This window comes from Mus musculus, chromosome 13, assembly GCF_000001635.26.
Source record: "Mus musculus strain C57BL/6J chromosome 13, GRCm38.p6 C57BL/6J".
NCBI classification, from domain to species: domain Eukaryota; kingdom Metazoa; phylum Chordata; class Mammalia; order Rodentia; family Muridae; genus Mus; species Mus musculus.
The window spans coordinates 51,699,339-51,721,387 of NC_000079.6; the positions used below are offsets into that span (position 1 = coordinate 51,699,339).

The window sequence follows — 22,049 nt, forward strand, 5'->3', positions numbered from 1 at the left end:
GCTTCCTGTAGCAGTCTTTGGAGAAGCCCACCTTCCTGTCTCACTCCTAGGTTCCCCATCACCTTAGCAAACAACTCCCGGCTTCGAATTCCCCCTTGTTGAAATGCCCGATGTTGTAGTTTCTATGCATCTAACAATGAAGTCTTATCTTCCTTAAGGAAGGCCCCAGTCATTCACCCTCTCCCACACCGGAGGACCCATACCTGTGAAAGCCTTGCTAATAATACCGGGGACTGGAAAACACTCCCCTAAATGTAATGGCTTGCCCCTTAGAGACGTGCTGAGATGGCTCAGCAGTTGAGAGCACCTGCTTCTCTCGCAGGTTCCAAGTTGAACCCAAGTTCAGTCCTCAGCATCTACACCAGGTGATGTACAATCATGTGTGACTCTGGCTTCAAGGCGTCTCTTCTGCCCCTTTATACGCTCACAGATTTGTACACATGCATAAATAAATGATCTATCTTAAAATATCTTACTGAGGAACAAGAACAGGTGTCGACATGAAGGCTTGGTCCACAGCAGCAAGCACAAAATGGGAATCACTGGGCACCGTGACACACACCAGGAGACCCAGGGACCTGGAGAGGGGGGCTGAAGCTCAGGTGTCCAGGGTCAGCAGCCTGGGCAGCCAGAGTTAAGACAGCAACTCAAAAGGGCCATCAAGGCCCATGTATTCACTGATGACATGTCAGGGTACGTAGGTCTGCAGCAACCTCTGCCCACCTCCCACAGCCTCCACGGGGCCTCCAGCTGCCAACGGCATGTTGCATTCACAGCAGACAACACAGGCCCCTGGGATCCTAGAGCTAATTTAACAAAACACATAGCACTTTCAAGATCTCCATAGCTTCGACAATTAAAAAGCAATTTTAAGATAAACCGGATTTGCTTTGTCTTGAAATCAACTCTATTCCTCACTTCTGTGCAGAGGCCAAAGCCCACAGGGAAAGATGGGGCTATGGGTATCTCTGAGCTAAAGAATGGTTTGGGTAAACTACCATCTTTCAAGAGTCCATGTCCTTATGTGATAGTCTCCAGCAGAGGGAGAAAACCTCCACCTTATGGACTTCACGCATTTATGTATTTATTTATGCTGTGGCTGGGACCTTGTACACATTAGTCACACATTCTACCACTGGATGTATCCTAATTCCTATTTTAAAACTCCAAGACAGGGTTCTCATAAGTTGCCTGGGGTTGGCCTTGAATTCCCTACCTAACCCAGGTTAGCAAATCGTGGCCTCATCTGGTTCTCTGCTGCCCTGTAGGTCCAGTTTTCTGACATACAACATTGGGCACAGCAGCCTACATGCTCAGAAGACCCAACACCTGTACCTTTACGGCGAGAGGCTGGATGACCCCTTCGGCAGCCCTAGCAACAGCGTTGCACGGTTGACAGTTGATCCCGGGATCAGCACAGACAGCTGAACCTCAGGCACAGCTAGGAGCAAGGGCAGAGCGAGGGGACAGCCATGGACACTCAGGCCCCTCAACTCACCTGTGGCCTGGCAGAAGAGGTAGAAGGTCCCCAGCGCCTGCACCTTCTGCGCCTGGTCACTCAAGAAGGGTGGCAGTAAGGTGACCTGCTTACGGCTGTTGGGCCCCGAGGCCAAGGCCGGCCGAGGGCTTCTGGGAGAAGATGAGTCAGGGCCCAGACAGGATAGAGAGGAGCCAGGAGGAGGGAAGGACTTAGGAGATGAGGCTGTGAGACAGAGGACACAAAAGAAGGCACTGAGGAAGAAGTCGTCAGAACCATTCCCATGACGGAGAAGGTAAAGCAAGAAACCGGACACATGGGATGAGAACAGACAAGATCCCAGGACCAACCCCCACCCAGGGCCGTCACAGAGGGACAGGAGGACACCCCACCGCCCCCAGCCTCCACACTAAGGCAAAGGCTGGCCCAGTCAACGATAAAGCTTCTGGTTTATTTGGGTACTTTTCAAATGTGTACAGTTCCAAGTAGAAAAATAAAAACAAAGTAAATCTTATAAACACAAATGTTTACACCGAATGGTAGATCATGTCATGCAGAAGATGAGTGTCTACACGGCACGGGGTGGGGGTGGGGGGGAATCCAGAGTTCGTCACCCTCTACATGGAATGAGTGTTCCACACACGGTGAGCGAGAAACAAATGCCAGAATCGTACCACCCGTTGACATCCTGAAAGACACTGGCAGGAGAGTCGGGCTGCAGGAGCGGCCGGCCGCCCACACGGGATGTTGCGGTCACCATCCGAGGTTGGGAGCCCAACTACCCAACCCATTTCTGTCTTTCATGGACAGTCAAGGCGGAAGTCCAAGGGCAGTGATGAGAGATGGAAGCAAGGAGAGACAGGATGTGATCCTCATGGGCAGGAGGCGCCAAGAAGCCGCAGGGTCATGGGGTATATAAACCCTCCTCCCCTCGTGGGACCAGCTCAGTCGCCACCCAAAGCCACTGGGCCACCTGCCCTCACTCAAAACCCACTTTGTAGATGTATGGCAGGAAAATATAAAAATTTAAAAAGTTCAGAAAGAAAAATCCTTCAAAATGAATAAGATTAAAAACTAGAAACAATAACAGCAACAACAAAAAAACCCTACCAAAACAAAAGGGTGAGCAAACTCAAGAGACAATTTTAGGCCTATGTTCCTAACAGCAGGAAAGAATGAAGTTAACAAAAATAAGTCTATCCCTGAGAATCTTAAGCAACATAGCCATATTTTATATCTCAATATATAACAACAAAAAAATCTAGAAAATGTTCCTCTTCTCATGAATATTAAAACATCTCCTCTGGTAATAAAAAAAGAGAAAGAAAAAAAGAAAATGACCTAAGACATCAACACAATAGGAGCGAAAATCCTTAAAAAAAAAATAATAATTAAGTGAAAGAAAACTGTCCGTGCCATCTGGGCAGCAGGATGTAAGTTACCAATCTGATAAACTAAAAGGGCGTTTCCAATCTGGAATTAAATTATCTCTGAGTGGCTGCTAGGAGAATCGGAAGAGGAAGGGGTGGCTCTTCGCAGCCCACGGAGGTGGCCATCTCTCCCCCAGGACACAAAGGGCTCAGGTGCGTAAGCGCTCCAGCAACTGCAGGACTTGAGACTGGAATAGATACTTGCTTCCCAAAAGGACAAAGGGGATGAGCCACAGGCTCAACCCAAGAGAAAAAGGGACACAGGACTGAGGCTGGCACAGAGTGACAAGACTCGGCTACTGAATGGGCTCAACACAACACTCTCCACGAAGACAGAGGGGCATGGGCTGGGACACGCTGGCCTCAGTCCCCGTCAGCATCCGAATCTGCAAACTTCAGTTCACACTTGACATCAAACGGTTTGTCCCGGGCAGAGAGTTCATCGATCCGTTGCGAGTCCTCACGATCCGTGGGGACTTTGCTGGTGATGGTGTCCTGCTCCGTTTCATAGCCCGTATCCAGGGCTGGCTTGGGGTGGTCGCCGTTCTGCTGGGAGAAGCTCCCAGGCTCGACCAGTGTCTCCTTCACACTCTGCTCCAGGTCAGAGAAGTCTGACTTGGGTGTTTTCTTTCCAAGCAGCAGGGCTGAGCGGAATTTTAAGCACTGTCCGGGCAGGTAGCCCTTGTAGCAGTTGTAGGAAAAGAGGCAGAGGAAGAGGACAAAGATGAAGAGGAGGAGAGACATGAGCAGGCGGTTGTCACTGGACTTGAGATACACCGTCTTCTCTGAGTGGAGCTGGGGGACCGTGTTGATGACCATCTTTGGTTCACAGGATGTGCCGGAGGAGGACTTGGGAGGTAGGGTGGCGGCTCTGGGGGAGGTTGCCCACAGAGCCGGGGTAGGGGGAGAGGACCCCTGGGTAGATGCAACCGGCATTTTGGATGTGATCTTACTACCTTCTGTCTGAGCATCCTCTGAGGTAGGTGAGGGGGGGGTCCGAGGTACCATCTTCACTTCCAGAACGTGCTTGGCCAGCAGCTGGGAGACCGTTTTATTCCTCACCCTTTCCTCTGACAGGCACTGGTACACGCCGCTGTCTCCGTCCGACAGGTTGAAGATGAGCAGGTGCTTCCTGCCCACAAAGCCGTACTTGGGACTTGCGGCCTTCAACTCGCCATTCTGGAACTTCCATACCACCCGGGCTAGGTTGGACTTTTGGAAACATTTGAGTTCCGCTGTGCCGCCGTGCTTGAAAAAATGCTGGTTGAAACTTTCTTTACTCTTATCTGGAACATCAAAATAAACGTGCTCACCGTCAACAACTCCGTCTGACCGCTCGACTGCTTTCAAAAAACAGGTTAATACCCACAGGACGGCATGAGACTTCCACCCACTGGAGCCAGGTGCAATCTTCAGGACCAAGGTAAAGACATCCATGACCCTAGAGCAGCCCCCACCCCGTCCCCCTTCCATACACTGAAGGAACTGGCGACAGCTCTGAGAATTTCTGTTCTCACCCTGGCCCTGGAGAAAGGTCAGCAGGCTGAGGAAGGGGCTGGGCACGGCTCAGCTCCCTCACAGTGGCACCCAGTCAGCTGACAAATACTTCTGCTAATGGCTAAAGCAGGCCAGCTAGCAACCAGGGACCCTCTTCTTACTCTGATGTGGCTAGTCAGAGAAGGGGGTACGGGGCTGGGAAGGCAGACTAGAATTCTGGCAAGATTCTATGCCTACCTCTGGTCACAGCCGTTTCCTGATGGCCAGCCATCAGGAGGGGGTGCCCCAAGAGGACACCAGAACTAACCACAACTGTGTCTTTTGTCTGAAATACGGAAGATGAAAAATGCTTTGGGCTTGGAAATATTTGCATATATAAAACGAGACAACTATCTTTGGAAGGGGACTGAAAGCTACACATGAAATTTGTGTGACATTTACACATGCCTGAAGGCAATCTGATGCCATTTGCTCTGTGTGTGTGTGTGTGTGTGTGTGTGTGTGTGTGTGTACGTACATGTGTGTTTATATAGAAAGAGGCCAGAAATCTGAGTATCATCCTCAGATAGCAGTTACCCTCTTTGTCTTTTTCTGTGATGGAGTCTCTCATTTGTCTGGTACTTGCCAAGTCGGCTAGGCTGTGTGAGGCTAGCAAGCTCCAGGGATCCACCTGCCTCACCCTCCTTGGGGCTAGGATCACAAGCATGAACCACCAATGCCCAGCTGTTACATGGGTTCTGGGGATCGAACTCAGATCCTACCAACTGAGCCATCTCCTTAGCGTTTAAGGCACTTCTTTCTAGGGTAGGATTTTCATCTTGAAGCATGACACTGTCCCACACTGTTCCTGAGTATTGTTTTTAGGCTAGGGCTATCTGGTCATACCCAAGGGCTCCTTCGCTCTCATTCCTAGCAGGCTCCAGTTTTGTTTACGGGGCCCAGCTAAGCAGAACAGAGGAGCATGGTGTGGGCCAGGGTGTGCTTTCCAGTGAACCGATACACCCTGTGTGCCTTTGAGCCCTCTTTCTGTAACCAAAGGGACAGAGAAAGATCACAGGTTCACCACAAGGAGAGGTCACAGGTCTGCTGCGTGACACTTGACTTCTGTTCAGAGAGGAGAAAGGAAGACAGACCGCACAGGAAAACCATGGAACTGACGCCCCGGGAGCTTTGCCAGCCCAGGGGTGGGAAGCAAAGGAGATCCACTCACCCAGGCATGAGGATGTGTCACCGCTCATGTCCTGAATCCAGCCCCTAGAAGACAGCAGGCGCACATTACTCTATGGCTTGTGCATGGGGCATAGGCACACAGCCCCATCCTTAGGCATACCTGCTGGAGGCCTCTTCCTGGTGCAGGGTAACACAGGCCTTGATGGCTGGGCTCCAGGCACAGTAGGGGTCCCGTGCTAACACACAGTCTTCACAGCTACCGTGCTTTTCGCAGAATGCCAGGGGCGCTTGGACCACTCCAGAGTTGGAGCCTGCATAGACAAACTTCCTCCCCTGTGTATGAGAGACGGATGGCAAGTGTAAGGAGGACTCAGGCACTGGGAGGGGCTGCTAGCTTCTCCACCAGCTCCTGGGAAGACAGCACAGTCAAACACTGCATGGAGGGAAGGACTCACTGACTCAGAATAGGCCACAAGGCCCGACCGCTAAGACCTAAATGACAGTGTCCTGATGGGTTTTCATTGTCACCTTGCCACACTTGCGGGGCAGACAACTGCAGCTGAGGAACTGCCTATATCAGATTAGCCTGTGGACATGTCCGTGGGACATTTTCTTCTTCTTTTTTTTTCTTTTTTCTTTTCTGAGACAAGGTTTCTGTGTAGCCCTGGTTGTCCTGGAACTTACTCTGTAGACCAGGCTGGCCTCCTGCCTCTCCCTCCCAAGTGCTGGGATTAAAAGCGTGCGCCACCACCGCCCAGCCTGTGGGCCATTTTCTTATTTGCTAAGTAATTAGGGTGGGTGCAACCCAGTGTGAGTGATGCCACCCCTGACTTTATAAGATAGCAGCTAAGCAGAAGCCAGCGGGCAAGCTTAATAATCCATTCCGCCCCCCCCCCCCCCCCCCCCCCCGCCGCAGTCTCTGCTTCAGCTTCAGCTTCTGCCCTGGCTTCCCTCAACGACTACAACCTGGAAGTGTGAACCGAAGGAAATTTTCTCCTCCTGCAAGCTGCTTTTGGTCAGAGTGGTTTATCGCAGTGACAGAAAAGCACATTAAGACACAAATCTTGTTTGGAAAAGCAGGGTGTCCCCTGTCCCAGGAGGATTCAAACGCCAGTGGAGGAACTGCAGGGCCTGGGATCTGACGCCACCCTTCCGTAGCTGGGCTAAGCACACTGCACGCCCAAAGCAGCTCCTCTTCCCAGAAGAGACAGCTCTGTTTCTATGTCTGCCCAATCGAAACACGTCCTCCCGGAGCGCCGAGGGAGCCTCACAAGACTCAAAGTGAAGGAAATTTAGGAAGCCTGACGAGGTTTAAGATTCACAAGTGCCCGCTGCCCCAAGGTTATATAAGCAGCACACAATTGCGGTAGAGAGGAGACTCTGCCCTGCCGAGCTGCCTACCAGCTGTGAAGGGAGATATATGGATGCAGCTGCCTCCGAACCACCCACGGGCTTGTAAATAATCCCCTGTTCCTTCTTCCCTGTAGCTACCTCCCCAAAACTCACTGGCTCACTGAGCTCGACTGGTCTATCCTTGGTGCTCTATCTTGGGTGAAGAGACTTTCATTTGTGTCTTGAGAAAACCACATAAAAGCCCTCTCCAGTTGCTTCCCACTCCTAATGTGACCCCCCCCCCCCCCACTGCTCTCCTGGACTCTGTAAGTGACACAGCACTACAGCTGGAATCCACAGGGCACAACCTTTAAATGCCAGTCTTGTCTTGAGCCAGACAGTAGGTACCTGTGATAAGGACACATCCTTATCAGTCATCTCTGAATCCAGCCTGCCAATGTGACCACGCCTATCAACATCGCTCTGACTTCCAGGACAGGAGCGTGCCATGTTCCTGGGTGCAAGCCAGGACCAGCATTGTACCTGGTGCTAGCAGAAGCCCAGCACACGGGTAAGTGAGACTGATGGACCCTTGGTAACTGCTGTGGCCAGCTACTTAAAGAGAACTGAATTGGAAACACAGGGCCCACAGATGTGCAGTCCACGGGGACAGTCACACCAGGCCACAGTTCAGCAGTGTCCCAGAGCCAGGCATCAGAGACAAGGGTAGAGGCAAGAGGCTAGCACTGGCACTTGAAGCCAAAAGTGTGGCCCTGGACCCATCTTCTCAGGGGGGTACAGCAGAGCCCTAGCAAGGGGAGGGGAGCACCTTTGGCCAGCAGGCATGAAGCAGGGCAGGTGGCAGCTGATCCTGCTCCTAGCTTTCCCTGGGTTCTGTGCTGCTCAAAGCCAGCCCTCAGCACTTAGGAGGCTCACATGTCCTCTTAACAGTCACATTAATGAAAAGCATACACACACAGAGACCACCTTAAGAGGACCATATAGTGATGCCCAGGGTAACATGACAGCAGGCAGTGTAGTCAGGATTTGGAGACAACCCATGTTCTGAACTTCCTTGTTTTATCCTAGATGTAAAATGTGGTGTCCACATCTTCCCAAGGCCAGAGGACAAGGAACAAGTTCCAGCCAGTGGACCAAGCCCAGCTCCCAGGCCATTTCTTTTCTTTTTTTCATTTTGGTTTTTTGAGACAGGGTTTCTCTGTGTAGCCCTGGCTGCCCTGGAACTCACTCTGTAGACCAGGTTGGCCTTGAACTCAGAAACCTGTCTGCCTCTGCCTCCCAAGTGCTGGGATTAAAGGCATGTGCCACCATCACTGCCAGGCTTTTTTTTTTTTTTAAGACTTATTTTATTTATAGAGTACACTGTCGCTGTCTTCAGATACACCTGAACAGGGCATCCATCAGAGATGCCATTCCAGATGGTTGTGAGCCACAATGGTTGCTGGGAATTGAACTCAGGACCTTTGGAAGAGCAGTCACTGCTCTTAACCACTGAGCCATCTCTCCAGCCCCACCCAGGCCATTTCTATTCACTCCTATATACCTTGTTTTATTTTTTGCAATGGGGTCTCACTTAGCTCAGGCTGGCCTTGACTTTGCTATATGGCTAAGACTAGCCTTGAACTCCTGATCTTCCTGCTTCCAATGTTCTAAGGTCTGGAACTAGAGGTATGAACCATACTGCACCCCACTTAGGGGCTTAAAAAATACCTATTCATTCATTCATTCATTCATTCATTCATTCATTCATTTTTGAGACAGGGTCTCCCTACATAGTTCTGGCTGCCCTGAAACACACTATGTATACCAGGCTGGCCTTGAACTCACAAAGATCTACCTGCCTCCACCTCCCGAGTGCCAGGATCAAAGGTTTGCACTACTACCATCTGGCTGGAGCTTTTTATGAAAACTTCGGGCAATACATAGCATGGCTTCGAGGGCAGGTTTGGTCATCTATGTGTTTCCGTGGCTCGTGGGAGCCACAGTGCAGAGCTGAGCCCCCGTGACTGAGGCCTCTGCAAAGGCTGCCCGATGCACAGGGCGGTATGGCAGGAGCTCTAGAGGGTGACCTGTTAGTTCTCTTTTTTTTTTTTTAAAAAAGATTTATTTATTTATTACATGTAAGTACACTGTAGTTGTTTTCAGACACACCAGAAGAGGGCATCAGATCTCATTACAGATGGTTATGAGCCACCATGTGGTTGCTGGGATTTGAACTCAGGACCTCTGGAGGAGCAGTCAATGCTCTTAACCATTGAGCCATCTCACCAGCCCCTGTTATTTCTCCTTACAAATTAGCAAAATGTCATGTCCCACCAGCACAATCTGCATTTTTTTTTCAGGTTCAAGGCACAGACATTTCCCCAGGTTAGGGACCTCCCAAAAGCTCCAGTGGCTTAGTACAATCAAGGCCCCTGGCTCTCCCATGCCTCCTCCCAAGCCTCAGATCCCATGCTGTGTACGCCAAGTTCACCTGGGCCAGAGGCTGCCAAGCCTTGAGAGACCCATCCTAGCCAGTCCTAGCCACAGAGAAGCTACAAGGGAGACAAGCGCCTGGACCTGACCCCCACCCCTAAAACCAACCAACCAACCAACCAAACCCACATTACCTTCTTTGACGATAGCAGCAGAGTTAGGACCGGTTCAGAGTCCCGGAAGAGTTGGGTCTCCTCGATGACATGCACCTCTTTTGTGAGGATGACTGCTTTATGCAGAGCTCCCCGGTCTGCAAGGTCAGAACACAGGTGAGCAAGGAGGCCCTAGAGGGACAGGCCCAGGGTGGCACCCTGGTTAATTTTTTTGTTTTTGTTTTTGTTTTTGTTTTTTCAAGACAGGGTTTCTCTGTGTAGCCCTGGCTGTCCTGGAACTTACTTTGTAGACCAGGCTGGCCTCGAACTCAGAAATCCACCTGCCTCTGCCTCCCGAGTGCTGGGATTAAAGGTGTGCGCCACCACGCCCGGCAACAGAAATGAAACTAGGAGAGAGACTCCAGCCTTGGCGGCAACCACTCACACTCGTGGATAACTCAAGCCATCCCCTCAATGGGGCACTCAGAAGAGGACAACCCTGTCCTATGGTGGATTCCAATGACCTTCACCAACAAGGTTACACCCTGACACCTGAGCCACATTCAGTATAAGGTGGCCGTTGCACTTTACTGGTCTTCCAGGGGAGGTTAGGGGCCCAGGCAGGCAGACGAGGGCAAAATGTTCAAGTCATCTGGGAAGCTCTAAGGGTAGCCCCTGGGGCTCTGGCAGCTGCCATGCTCCAACTTTCCATCCCCATCCCAGAAGACATCTGAGAGAGAGTTGCATCTCCAAAGGCAGCTCGGGGCAGGACAGAACCTGGCTCCTACCTAGGAGGGGGCAGAGTCTCCCACTACCAATTAGGAAATACCAGGCCAGTCCCACTAGTCCCATGACAACAGGGACTATTTAACTCCACTCCAGCCCAGGTACGACAGGTTGGGACTTGCATTAGTAACCAGTGCCCCAGGTGCCTGATGGCCACAGAGACTCATAATCCCAGGTGCTGTGATACCTCAGAAATCCTTTTCTGCTGTCACAAACCTTCCTGGTACCTGGAGAGACCAAACCTACCTATAGATGGCTAAAAGTGAATTTCCCAATCTTACCAAGGAACCCACCTGTGCTGATGAACATGACGTCGTAGAAAGTCCCATCCAGGGCCTGGGTCCTGTCTACCACTATCTGGGTGTAGTTTACATCTTTTTTGATCAGCTTGGGTCTGTTGTCTATCGGGGTCACTGAGTCATCCATCAAAGGGTGGTCTTTTACAAACTGCAGTGTTTTGTCTGGGAGATTCAAGGAGCTGGTGTAGTTGGCTGCCCGGGCCTCACTGTCGATACACTGTGGGGTAAAAGCACCGCGGTCACATGCCCACTTAGCTTCAACTGAGCACACAGAAGAGAAGCCCTGGAGGGCCATGGTCACACTTCTCCAAAGAGTAACAGGGGCTAAGGTGACCTCCCCAGAGACAAAGAGCTGTGCTTTTAAAGCCACGGGACATAATTGTCTCAGGATCAGTAGAGGAATTAGTAGCCAATGAAAAAACTTAGCAAACTTCCAGATTAAAAAGCACTCATTTCACAGCTTTTCTATGAGAAGAAAGTATGCCAAAGGAAGCTTGTTAAATATTGTTATACAGACACACACACACAGAGAAAGAGAGAGAGAGAGAGAGAGAGAGAGAGAGAGAGAGAGAGAGAGAGAGAGAGAGAGAGAGAAAGAGAGAGAGAGAGAGAGAGAGAGAGAGGAGAGAGAGGAGAGAAAGCCAGATTCTGGGTAGCACAAAAGAAAAAAAAGTTGTAAAGAGTTTTTTTTTTTTGGTCCCAGCTCCCTAGCCATGTTTTACTGAACACCTGAATTATGAGTTATGAGAATAACCAGGTGTCGAGGCCAGACACTCACAGAACAGTCCATCCTGGGAGAGCTTCAAGAGCCAAGCCCCTCCATACCCACACCCATCCACCACGTGGCAACAATATGCAGGCAACCCTAGAATTTTCTTTACTAATTTACTGTATCTAGGAGGAAAGAATATGATTCCTGTTATCTAGTGGACAGGCTGCCTCAGGAGACAGCCCAGGCTGACAAACAGGTTTTTTTTGTCTGCAGGAAATGGGAAATGAAGCAAGCCTGCCATTGTGCAATGTCCACTTCTCAAAGGAGCCCGGCGGTAGACTCTCTCGTCCGGGCAGCATGCAGTGAGGCCTGCTACCCAACACAGAGGAGATCAGAAAGGAACAGCTTCACTGTTCACCCCAGGCCCGGCAGCTACTCAGCCCAGCACCCAGATTCCTGTTGCCATGCAACCCTCTGCCGGGATGCACTAGGATCTGTGTGGTCTCATGCTTGGGGGGCCTTGAGATCCAGAGAAGATGAGCCCTCCCCAGAGCTCGAGACCCTGCTTACCGCTCCAGGTCGGGGAGTGGGCACTGGGCCATTGTAGCGCACCCACTTGGTGTGAGACTGCTCCACTGTGGCACTCTGCATGTACTTTCCACGGGAGAAGACTGCCTCCACCGTGGCCAGTGTGTAGGCGCACACCGCTGACAGACCCACATTGTTCCTGTGGAGGGGAATCCGTGAGAGTGTCAGGAGGGCAGGAGGTCGTCAGGGTGACCAGGCCCCAACTGCCAAGGGACTCACAAGTGAACTCACAGCTGTGGGGTGAAGACCGCATAGAACACAGGCTCCTTGAGGCCCGGGGCCCTCAGCACAAACACATCCTGAAGTATGTTGAAGACCAGGCCACTGTCTGGCTTGGAGCAGATCAGCCTGGCCTTTAGGAAGGAGGTCCACTTTTTTTGCAAAGTCCGCAGGCCGCCCTGGTCGCCCTGGAATTCCAGAGACAGCACATGGTAGAGGCAGGACAGATGACTAGCCACAGAAGCAGGCGTCCATATGTCCCCAACCACGGCCTAGCCCAAGAATACTGAAGACAAGTTATGTAACCAAAGCAATACTTCCATGTGGGACAGGATCACAGAATACGAAAAGAGCCAAACACATTCAATGACAAGCAAAACCACCCCATCTGTGTCACATCAGCGTGCCACTGGCTTTGGCTCCTGCAGCATTCCCAGCTGTGACCCAGGAGTTAAACAAGTGATGGGAGGCCTCCTTCCCACCACAGACCCTGGCCCCGCAGACCATCCTAGGGCAAACACATGATCATCCACTAAGAGCTCCTTTTGTGCCCTCTTTGCCTGCTCAATCCTAGTCATTTTCAGGGAGCTGACGACTGAGACAACACAGACAGTTACAAACTATACTCCACTCTGGGCTGGAAAGAAATAAGGCGGCTCCCGTGTGCGTGATTGCATTTTCTGCAATTTCAGTTACCTGTGATTAGTGACACACTGAAAATATCACAAGTGCTCACTCTGACTAATTTTTTCCTCTTTGAGTTTCTTTCCTTTCATGTATGTGTGTATGTGCGGTGTGTCTCTATATGAGTGTTCGTGTGTGGGTGCATCTGGAGGCCAGAAGTTGATGTCAGGAACCATCCACCTTATTCTTTGAGGCAAGGTCTCATAATCAAACTCAGAGCTTGCCGATGAGGACAGCCCCACTAGCAGGCCCTATCTCCACTTTTCTACAGAGGATCCGCTCAGCATCTATAGGTTCTGGAGATCTGAACGCTGGTCCTTTTGTTTCCGTGGTAAGCATTTTAACCACTAAGCCATCTTCCCAATCCTACTTTGGGTCTCAAGAGAAACCATGCACATACCTCTAAAACTCTTATTGCTGGTCTCTTACTGTGCCTCAACTGTACATTAAACTTTGCCGCAGGGGTCTCTACCCATAGGAGATGGCCACACTTCCAGAGAGGAATCTTGGAGTGGCATCATGCAGGACTGTGGGTGGGAACAGGGAGACAGCACCCACCTTGCACACCCTGGCAACTCGCGGGATCATCAACTTGAAGACGAATTCGTACTCCACGGATACCTCCGTAAAAAAGAAGTAGACCTTGTCATCTTCACCCTCCGGACCATCTGGGCTTTTCTGGATCACGTCAGCAAAGACGAAGCTAGGCTCTGTGGGGTGGCATCACAGGATGGTTTCTGTACACGGAGCTACCAAGCCACCTCTCTACCTGCTCCCTGGGGTGCTGCAGGCTGGCAAGGGCAGCCTTAGAGCCTGGAAGCTTCCCTTCTAGGACGTCTACAGTATGTATGCCACACTGTGAACTCCAGGCCCAGAGGACGCCCGCCACCCTCCTCAGCTTCACCAAGATAGCCACAGAGGAAGCCGGGTGAGGCCTCTCTGCTGGTGGTTGGTCTGGCATGCTAGAGTATCTGCCAATTTAAACAAGGGCCAAATCAGCCACCCGAAGGATTTCCAGACTCCTGGGGAGGCCCAAGGAGAAATTGGCTGTCTCAGATCTCAGACTCCAGGGTCTGACTCCAGATCAAGGGGCTTCGAAAAAGCCCTGCATCACTGGTCAGCATCCCCACAAAAAAGACACCCACAAAGGGCCCCCATCATCCACACCCTGATATGCTTGTCTGGGAGTAAAGACACATTTCAACACCACCCGGCCAGACCCAAGAGTCTCCACATCTAAGATGACACCCAAACTCAGTGTCTACATTCTCAACTTCCCATTAGAGCTTCATTTTATTAAAGTCTCCCAAACTGCATTTGGGGGACGGGGTGGAAGTGGGGCTGGGTGGGGTATGTCAGAGAATCAGATTTAAACAATGCTATTAGCAGTGAGCAAGACAGCTACTCTGGTGCGGGCCTTGAGCAGTTCCAAAGAGCACTGCCTAGGATCTGACATGAGCAGCCGCCACCCCACCCCCACCCCACCCCCGCCTCCCCCGGCTCCTGTGACCTGGGGACAGCTAGAGGAAGAATAAAATGGTAGACCCACAAGGCTGGCAGCACACACTTACCGTTCAGCCACGGGATGGCATACTCCGTCCTCAAGGGACTGTGGGAAGAGTTTCGAGAGATGATGGGTTCACTGCCCAAGAAATTATAGGACGTCCCAGAGTAGAGCTCGCCCCCTGTGGTGGAGGAGAGGGAGTAGAGAAGATCCAATCAGAGCTTCAGCCTCTGTCAGAGACTAGGGACAACTGTTTAACACAAGTTCTGACATTAGCCCAGGCTGGACTGTAAGCAAGCCTCATAGTTCCACCTCTGCTAGGCTATCACACCCATACCAGGCTACCATAATTCATTTATACCCTCATTAATTCCTTATAGGATGGCGGGGGGGGGGGGTCCTCGTCTTCTCTGACATGCATTCCTGCTTCCTACATCAGCATCTTTCATCAGAACAATCAGTCACCAAATTTAACTGTTTTTTCCCAGGTTAAAGGGTAATAGCTAATCACAAATGAGAATTTGCCACAGTCAGTATAGCAATGGCAAGTACACTCCTCAGTATTTGACACCCAGGGAAGCCATCCTAAGTAAAAAGCACTGTAAGTAAAAAAAGATGTGCAGGCACCTACACTGCCAGGCAGCATGGTCCAGCCTCGTCTACTTTAATATACTCAGAACCCATACTTTAGCCTATGACTGCGCAGGAGTGTCACACATGACGCCTGTTTTGTAATATAGTATTAACTATCTCACAGTTCACTGAATGTTATACATTGACAGTGAAGCTTGAACCTTCACACTGGCTGAGAGATTCCAACATGAACTATCTGTAAGACAGCGTGTGACCCCTAGCCTCAGATATGCAGGACCGCAGCGGGAGGCACAGAGCCACACAAGTATCCAGGTTGTGTGCTGCACAAAAACCGACAGCCAGAAGCCATATGCTGCTGCAGAGGGTGGGGCCTGAGTCTCCCTCTGAATGGGAAACGCGAAAGCTCTCACTGAGGAGTCTGTGCCACAAGTCGCTCACCTTCTCTGAAGGGAGCTCGTGCCAAGATGATGCCAAGGAAGGCAGGGCTGAAGAGGGAAGACCTGAGTGTCCCAGGTGGCAACATCACATGCCACCATAAACTCAGAGAGTGAAAGAGCCTCAGACGCAGGACTCACCAACCATGACTGATGTGTAGCTGTGGGCGGGGTCGAAGGGGCATCTTCCTTTGCCATCTTCACTTTTCCCCAGAAACTTGAAGGATGTCAAGTTCTACAATGGAATAAAAAGAAAACATCTGACCTCTCGGTGCTGAGGACCTGTCCCTGTATCACTTAAAGGTACAGATTCTTTCACTTCAGAAGACCAGAGTGTGGGGTAAGTGGGCCCTGATCCATGTGGGTCCCACCCTGGGACCGTTGACAGCTGAAGGACATCTCATGTGTGTGACAGCCTGAGATATGCAGGGTCAGTTGTTGCTTGCTCAACTACAGTCCTCACAAAACAGGCGACACAAACCCAATGAAAACAACCCACAGAACCCTCACCCCCGCTCATCCACCACCAGCAGCTCCTGAAGAAGCCATTCTACTAAAGCAAGCTCACCACAACACAGGTCATGCCGGGATCAGGCTGTGCCTGGCTCTAAGCTGCCCCATATTGTATAAAACGGTCTCCAGGCTGTGCCTTGCCTTAGGAGAGTCTGTTTTACAAGCAGCTTTTGATTCCACTTTGGGGAAAAGGATGAGTAGGCCCTGGGTGGACCTGCAAGCTACACTGTCTGCCATGCACCATCCACTCCAAACAGATGGATAAACGGTTTACTCCTGGGAACAGAAAGGGGAGCCACCATTGGATGAATTCATACAAGCTGAGTGTGTCAGGGCACACAGTTGTACGAAAAAGGCCTAGGAAGCCAGGCCTACGAATTAATAGACCTAGGTGTAACATCCTCACCTTGTCTCCTTAAAGTGATAGACACCCAACACTATGATGGACAGCCCCACACGAAACTATCAGTTGCTACCTGGTTTGTTCAGCAGAGACATGCTTCTGCCTTGGGAGACTCTAGCTTCCAGCTTCTCGGAGGTGTCTAGCTCTCTAACACCTGACTGCAGCGGCTCCCTCGCAGCACTGGTCTGGTTTGAAATCAGTGCAGATTCTCTGAGCCCAGGTCTGAAACCTCAAGCGACTTTAACCTGTATTCCCTCTATAACCATATACATGCCATATACACATATTTTCTCTGTGCTGTGTGGTTGGACAGTTAACGTTACTAATTAAGATTCAGGTAAGAGCAGGGCATGGTGTCGAACGCTTTAAATCTCAGCACTTGGGAGGCAGATCTCTGAGTCTGAGGCCAGTCTGGTCTACAAAGTAAGTTCCAGGACAGCCAGGGCTACACAGAGAAATATGGTTATCAAACAAACAAAAAGACGGGAATAAAGAATCTGCATTTGCCTTGCTCGGCCTGATCACTGAGGGAAGCAGGATTAAGTGATAACCTGATGTTACTAAACTGCTAATCGTTGGGAATTTATTGTTGCTGAATAAATTCTGGCACTGTGCGAGGACACAACAAATGTGTTTGTCCATGCTTCTGGCACAGTGTGCTCATGAGGGTCAGCAGGTAACACAATCTTGGGATAACCTCTTTCCACCTGACAAGGAAACCTATTTCACGTGTCTTAGCTCTCTTATTGTTGTGATAAATGGCCGCCTTTACTTCAGCTCACAGTTTACAGTCCACCAATGAGGGAAGGCAGGCCAGGAACTCAAAGCAGCAGCAGTCTAGAGTCAGGAACTGAGGCAGAGGCCATGGAGGAATGCTGCTCACTGGTTTGCTCATCGTGGCTTGCTCAGCCTGCTTTCTTATACACCCCTCCGTGGGCTGGCTCTTCCCACATCAACCACTAATGTGAAATGCCCCTAGACACTTGACTACAGACCTATCTTATCTTATGAGGTGTTATTCTCTCAACTGTGGTTCCCTCTTCTCAGAGAAGTCCAGCTTCTGCCAAGCTGACAAAAAAAAAAAAAAAAAAAACTAAACAAGAAACCAACACCATCCAAGGAGAATCAGACCCACCCAAACATCACCACATAATGAATCAGAATGTTCTCATGTGGGGGAAAAAATGAGACACAGTTCAATGGCAAGTGACAAACTGTGTGTGTGTGGGGGGGGGGGGGAATGCCCACAGAACGAAGGTGAAGAATTTTCACTTCTGGATTTAAAAGAGGCGTTTAAACACACACAGAAGAAATCAGCAGATGCAACCCGTTAAAGGGACAGGAGCCACCCACAGGACTGCCTATCAGAACTCCAGGACTGCTGAGACAATCCAAGTAGGCCATCACTTTACACTTTGCTTACTGGAGAGGCCAGGAGCAAGGCTGCCCACCACAGTCAGGAGCTCCTAGCTGTGCCAGAGACTGCTGGCTGGAAGCCAGAGGCCAGCAAGCACACAGGACCTCACAGTGTCTGCAGTGACCAACGGGCCAGTTAAAACAATAAAGGCCACCAGTCAGGTTAGGAAGTGTGAGCTGGGGTGACAGTGTGACCCACCTGATAAGACCCATCTGTCGTCACACCTCCCAGGGATGCCCGGAGGCCACTGGGGCTGTGCCCTGCTCTAAGCTATGGGGAAGAGGGAGGGGCGGAGGATACTGGGGAGGTGGGAGGGGCAGAGGATACTGGGGAGGCGGGAGGGGCGGAGGATACTGGGGAGGTGGGAGGGGCGGAGGATACTGGGGAGGTGGGAGGGGCGGAGGATACTGGGGAGGCGGGAGGGGCGGAGGATACTGGGGAGGTGGGAGGGGCGGAGGATACTGGGGAGGTGGGAGGGGCGGAGGATACTGGGGAGGCGGGAGGGGCAGAGGATACTGGGGAGGCGGGAGGGGCGGAGGATACTGGGGAGGCGGGAGGGGCGGAGGATACTGGGGAGGCGGGAGGGGCGGAGGATACTGGGGAGGTGGGAGGGGCGGAGGATACTGGGGAGGTGGGAGGGGCAGAGGATACTGGGGAGGTGGGAGGGGCAGAGGATACTGGGGAGGCGGGAGGGGCGGAGGATACTGGGGAGGCGGGAGGGGTGGAGGATACTGGGGAGGCGGGAGGGGCGGAGGATACTGGGGAGGTGGGAGGGGCGGAGGATACTGGCAATCACTGTGCTTCCTTATCTGCAATGATGAAACCAGTTGGCAGGAAAATGTCCCCATTCTTAGGAGAAATGCTTCTAAAGGCTATGGGATCCACGGACCGCACTTATCAAGTGTACACACACACACACACACACACACACACACACACACACACACACTAGAATTTTGGTTGTATCCCAGTACACAGTTAGTTTAGCCAGTCAAACCTGTGCAGTGGCCTCTCTCCTCAGACATCTATACAAATATTTAGTTTCTTAATTCTCTCTCTTTTTTTTTTCCTTTTGAGCTTGTAAGCTAGGCTGACCTCATACTCAGGAGCCTTCCCACCATACCTAGCTGCCTAAGAGAATTTCTAATGAGTCTGTTCTATCTAGTTATATCCCCAACTGAGGGGAGTTTGTGTGTGTGTATGTACGTATGGTGTATGTATGGTACATGTATGTGTGTGTATGTATGTATGGTGTATAGGCATGTGGTGAGTGTATTGTGGTCCTGGGGATCAAAACCAAACATCTCTTGCAATCTAGGTAAGCCTCTTGTGATGGTTTGTACATGCTCAGCCCAGGGAGTAGCACTATTAGAAGGTGTGGCCCTGTTGGAGTAGGTGTGTCACTGTGGGTATGGGCTATAAGACCCTCATCCTAGCTGCCTGGAAGCCAGTATTCTGCTAGCAGCCTTCAGATGAAGATGTAGAACTCTCAGCTCTGCCTGCACCAGGCACTGCCTGGCTGCCGCCATGTTCCTACCTTAATGATAATGGACTGAACCTCTGAACCTATAAGCCAGCCCCGATTAAATGTTGTCCTTTGTAAGCCTTGCATTGGTCATGGTGTCTGTTCACAGCAGTACAACCCTAACTAAGACAACTCTAACTGAACTCTTACTGGGAACAAGCTTTAAACTTCAGCTGGCTGAGTTTAGGTGAATGAGGCTCTTCATTTCAGAAGCCTCCCCCACCCGGGATTCCAGTCATCTGCAGCCGGCTGCAGCAGAGCAATGAACTACTCTCCTGCCTCCTGAGCTGCCCTGCCCTGCCCTGCATGGCATCACTCACCCCGTGCTCAGCAGACCAACCTTTCCTTGAACAGGCTAGCTACCTTTCCTTGAACACCTAGCCTCGTGGCCATCAGGTATACAATATAAGGCTTGGGAAGAGCCAAGGTTTTGGCATTTGGTGCAAAATTTGGATCTATGCCCAGCAGAGAAGAGAGGAAACCCATCTATTACGTTTTCATATTTGTTATCGTTTTATTTGTAAAATGTCACCCATGGGCTCATGGGTGTCTCTCCAGGTGGTGGATGTAGAAGTGAGACCTACCGTGAAAGCGGGTTTCTGGGGGTGCGCCTGGGTGTTTACAGGCCAGCATTACTTGTCCACAAGATGCCTTCTGTTTGGCTGAGGTGCCTTCGATAATCTTTTCCCCTTAAGCTACTTATTTTATCAAGTATTTGGTCACAGCAAGGGCTAAGTAAGTAAGTGACCTGTAATATACATCGTATTGGTAAGCTTTCTTGTGCTGTGTGAGCTCAAGGGGGAAAATGGTTCTGGCAGCAGGGTTTCCCCTCCTCCATTTCAGACCCAAGCATGTTTTCCCAGTGTCTTCCAAGGTCCCTGACTCTGTGACAGAGAGAAGAGCAAGCAACCCCAGAGTAAAAACACTGTGCCCTTGAGAAACACTGTGCCCTTGAGAAACACTGTGCCCTTGAGAGCATCTAGGGGGTGAACCATCTGCAGAAGAGCTTACTGTTATTTATCTCACAATACAGTGGCGGGGTGGGGGGGTTGGGGAGTGAGGGTGGGGATGGCGGGGGAGGTCAGCCATGGGATCTCAGCTACAGAGAGATGGCTCCAGCTGACTGCCTCAACTTCCCCAGTCAGTTCTTGATGGATGCCTGATGCTCCCAAGGCAACGGCATCTCTCTGCTGCCGTTTGTTCTTTTATTTAAAAGTCCCACCCAAATGGACATTCTTGCTCTGACTAGAACTCTGCTGGGAACCCCAGCCAGCTTCCTTAATCAGATTGCCCTGATTTCTGCTGGATGTTTTGCACATCCAATTTGATGTTTCAGTATCTAACACCGATCTCTCGGTATTTATTCTTTTTGGAAAGTACAGCTACCTCATGGCTACCATAGATCATCCCATGGACCTCACAGAACCCTCATCAGGAGGAACGGGGCAATTGTTGCTGTCAGAAATCCGACTGTATAGTTCTTAGTCCTTGCAGTTTGCAGAAAGAACAGGAGAGGCTGTGTACTGTCTGGTTTTGCATGTCAACTTGACACAAGCTGGAGTTATCACAGAGAAAGGAGCCTCCCTTGAGGAAATGCCTCCATGAGATCCAGCTGTAAGGCATTTTCTCAGTTAGTGATCAAGGGTGGGAGGGTCCATTGTGGGTGGTGCCATCCCTGGGATGGTAGTCTTGGTTCTATAAGAAAGCAAACTGAGCAAGCCAGGGGAAGCAAGCCAGTAAGCAGCATTCCTTCATGGCCTCTACATCAGCTCCTGCTTCCTGACCTGTTTAAGTTCCAGTCCTGACTTCCCTTGGTGATGAATAGCAATGTGGAAGTGTAAGCTGAGTAAACCCTTTCCTCCCCAGCTTGCTTCTTAGTCATGCATGATGTTTTGTGCAGGAATAGAAAGCCTGACTGAGACAGGCTGGCTCTGCTTTAGTCGCTAGCCAGGCTGGTACGTGAGCACTTCACACAGGGATATGTTGTGGTCTTACCAGGTGGTCACAGGTGGGCTGGAACGCATTGGTCCCACACACATAGAGGGAAGTGCTGCTTAGTGGCTGTAGTACTCGAATGTAGTTTAGGCATTCCGTCTGCAAGGGAAACACCCCATTAACAGGCACCCATCAAAGAACCCTTGTATCCACATGGTAAAGGCCAGTCATTTGCTGCCTTGTTCTCTCCTCTGCTCAGGTTTGGTCTGTCTATGCCCATAGAGGGGGCACACTGCACCATGAGCCAGGCTCTGCAACGGAAACTTTATCTCTGTGGTCCACATGCAGTGCAGGTGCCAGGCATGACTTTAGCTCTATCCCTAAGTAGATGGCCAGCCTGTATCTGGTGACCAAGCAAAGCAAAGACCAAACCAGAGCTGACCTCAAATTGTACTGGGGAGCCCACTACAGATGGCAATGTATTTACCCTTGCTGAACACACACCGTTCATTTTGGGGGCCCATATTGCCAAAACAGACATTGTACAGGCTCCTTCTACCTTCCTGGGGACCCCACCCTATACTCTTGCCACCAGCACAGAACTAGAAATAGCGACTAGCAGGAACTGAGAGAGAGGCTGGACCCAAGAGTACAGCCAGCTGTGTATCCCTGAGGGCCCAGTGGGAAAACAAAGACGGCAATTTGGAGCCCATGTGCTATTTCAGGAGAACAGCACTTAGAGTCTATGGGCTATGGCCTGAAATTATCTCAAGTTGGGAAAGGGGTTTTTGTTGTTGTTGTTGTTGTTGTTGCTTTTTTCCCCAACAACCCTCAAATGGACAGGGTATCACAGGAGGGCTCCATGCCAAGGTCACTGTGGGTCCCCACATCCAGTGGTGCAAGGCATCAGCTCACTCCGCTACACAGATTTCCTGCAGCAGG

General features: G+C 50.9%; 1 protein-coding gene across 15 annotated transcripts in view; it reads right to left on the minus strand.

Annotated features, from left to right (window-relative positions):
• Sema4d (sema domain, immunoglobulin domain (Ig), transmembrane domain (TM) and short cytoplasmic domain, (semaphorin) 4D) overlaps nucleotides 1-22,049 on the minus strand; it is a 108,150-nt gene that overhangs the window by 13,810 nt on the left and 72,291 nt on the right. For 6 of the 15 annotated variants that reach the window (NM_013660.5, NM_001281880.2, NM_001378313.1 and 3 more), the window contains 11 exons: nucleotides 21,168-21,266; nucleotides 15,456-15,549; nucleotides 14,354-14,467; nucleotides 13,341-13,492; nucleotides 12,111-12,286; nucleotides 11,862-12,018; nucleotides 10,574-10,796; nucleotides 9,537-9,652; nucleotides 5,735-5,907; nucleotides 5,615-5,658; nucleotides 1,910-4,193 (listed from right to left, as the gene is read on the minus strand). In NM_013660.5, coding sequence (NP_038688.2) covers nucleotides 3,271-4,193; nucleotides 5,615-5,658; nucleotides 5,735-5,907; nucleotides 9,537-9,652; nucleotides 10,574-10,796; nucleotides 11,862-12,018; nucleotides 12,111-12,286; nucleotides 13,341-13,492; nucleotides 14,354-14,467; nucleotides 15,456-15,549; nucleotides 21,168-21,266 — 2,271 coding nt within the window. In that variant the 3' untranslated portion in view covers nucleotides 1,910-3,270. Of the gene's footprint in view, nucleotides 1-1,498; nucleotides 1,703-1,909; nucleotides 4,194-5,614; nucleotides 5,659-5,734; nucleotides 5,908-9,536; nucleotides 9,653-10,573; nucleotides 10,797-11,861; nucleotides 12,019-12,110; nucleotides 12,287-13,340; nucleotides 13,493-14,353; nucleotides 14,468-15,455; nucleotides 15,550-21,167; nucleotides 21,267-22,049 lie in introns of those variants that run through there. The other 9 variants (NM_001378324.1, NM_001378321.1, NM_001378320.1 and 6 more) reach the window with 3 other exon arrangements.